Below are 2306 nucleotides of genomic sequence, written 5' to 3' on the forward strand. Positions count from 1 at the left end.
TTATTGTGGAGCCGAGGTTTATACACACGCAACTGACATTATATGAACATAGTAACCCTTAATTTTGACATAGTAACCTTATTTTTAACATAATAACCTTTATTAAAACTAGTATAACGTTTAATATTATTGTGAACTTAAAGTACAACGTTATGACCCTAATTTTAACATAGTGACCTTTATTATTCAAATTAACCAGTATATAAAATATTTCATTAAAAAAATTAACCTTTTATAACATATATATTACCAAAATGACTTTTATTTCAACATAGAGACCCTTTTTCTATTATAGTGACCGTTTTTTTTTCTAATAAAACAACCATAATTTCCCTAATGTTAGTGGTCCACAATAAATTAGTGTGAACCAGGTCTATTTAATAATTTGTATTGAAAATAATATAATAATTGGATCCCTTTTTAAATTTTGAATTCTAATTCGAAAAAACAAAAAATAGTATTCTGTTATGATAATATCTAAATATGGATGACTATTATCCCATGTACAATCTAGAATATTCTAGAGTTGGGTATTTGGTCTTATCCATTGATGGAACCCTAGGAAATGTACATTATATATATCCCGTACTAGATGGAATATGAAATACAACGTAACAATCTTCCCTCATCTCTCTTTATTTTCTATTCCATATTTAACACGTTATCAGCACCATTGCTAGTCAACTGAGTAGGATTACCAAACATTTATCTAGAATCCATATTATTATTATCATGTAAGTATGATCGCAGCCCATAACAATTATAATTTAACATTTATCTACTTTTGCATGCTTATTTATTGGAATATCAACATATATAACGAATACAGAGCATGATATATAATTTAAGGTTCCATTTTTATTTTTCTCCATGCTAACATTCTCCCCTTCTATTTCGTTCTTATTTATGCATGATTTGTATCAGGTTTATTTATGCATGATTATAATGTTTAATACATATTTTTGAATACTATTTATATATACTTATCTTTTAATATTATTTTGTATAGTGAAAAATGTCGAACCTTGCCAAGCTCGAATTTGTGGCCCTTGATATTACCAGAAAGAATTATTTATCATGGGTGTTAGATGCTGAAATACACCTAGATGCTAAAGGGCTTGGTAAAACAATAAAAGAGGCTAATAAGGCAACACCTCAAGATAAGGCTAAAGCCATGATTTTTCTTCGCCATCACCTCCATGAAGGGCTCAAAAATGAATATTTAACTGTGAAAAACTCACAAATCCTTTGGAGTAATCTAAGGAAAGGTATGACCACCAAAAAACAGTGATACTCCCTAGAGCTCGTTATGAATGGTTAAATTTGAGATTGCAAGATTTTAAATCTGTTAGTGAATATAACTCAGCTATGTTTAAAATAACTTCTCAATTGAAATTATGTGGAGAAAATATTACTGATGCAGAAATGCTTGAAAAGACATACTCCACTTTCCATGCTAATAATATTGTCCTGCATACACAATATAGAGAAAAAGGTTTTAAAATATTCTGAATTAATATCCTGTCTTCTTGTGGCTGAGAAAAATAACGAGCTGTTAATGAAAAATCATGAATCATGTCCTACTGGCTCTACTCCATTCCCTGAAGCGAATGTGACAACCCATAACGGGAAAGAAACTAAAAACAGGGACCATTCCAGCAGTAGTGGTCGAGGTAGAGGTCGTGGTCGTGGCCAATGGCGCGGCCGGGGTCGTGGACGTGGATATGGTAGAGGTCGTGGAGGTCATTTCATAAACTCACATTCCCACTAGAAGTGGGAACGTAGGGATGAAAAAGAGAAAAGTGATAACAATATATGTTACCGTTGTGGAGGAAAGAAAGGAAAGAAAGTTGAGGCAAACCTTATTCTTGAAGATGGTGAAGGTGATTTTGATTTTGGCAATGCCAATCAATTTGATGTTGGTGATTTCCTTACTTTCCCGGAAGGGAATAATTTTGATTTTGACAGTACAACTCATTTAGAAGTTGCCGATTTCTTCACTGCCCCAGAAGGGAATAATTAAAATTATATTGTATTATGTCAGTTTTAAGTATTAGACTTATGTTTGCTTATTCTAGTAATTTATTAAAGTTTATTTCTTTCGTTGTAATAAGGATTTTTACTTTATAAATTTATGAACTATTTGAGTGTTTTTATTGATTTATTTGTTTTATCATCTTTATTTTTATGCTTAATATTTTGACATGTATTTTATTTCATAAAGAACATGGATATTACTCAAGTTCAATTTGCTATGAATGGTGAAGAATTATGTCTTGCTGACAGTGCAACTATACATACAATAC

General features: G+C 30.9%; 1 protein-coding gene across 1 annotated transcript; it reads left to right on the forward strand.

Annotated features, from left to right (window-relative positions):
• Positions 1–1015: 1015 nt before the first annotated feature.
• Positions 1016–2023, forward strand: LOC110698327. Its single transcript, XM_021875738.1, has 3 exons — positions 1016–1268; positions 1488–1742; positions 1833–2023. Exons 1-3 carry the CDS (start codon positions 1016–1018, stop codon positions 2021–2023), a joined length of 699 nt encoding a protein of 232 aa, XP_021731430.1.
• Positions 2024–2306: the final 283 nt, after the last annotated feature.

This window comes from Chenopodium quinoa, unplaced genomic scaffold (genome assembly GCF_001683475.1).
Source record: "Chenopodium quinoa cultivar QQ74 unplaced genomic scaffold, ASM168347v1, whole genome shotgun sequence".
Taxonomy (NCBI): domain Eukaryota; kingdom Viridiplantae; phylum Streptophyta; class Magnoliopsida; order Caryophyllales; family Amaranthaceae; genus Chenopodium; species Chenopodium quinoa.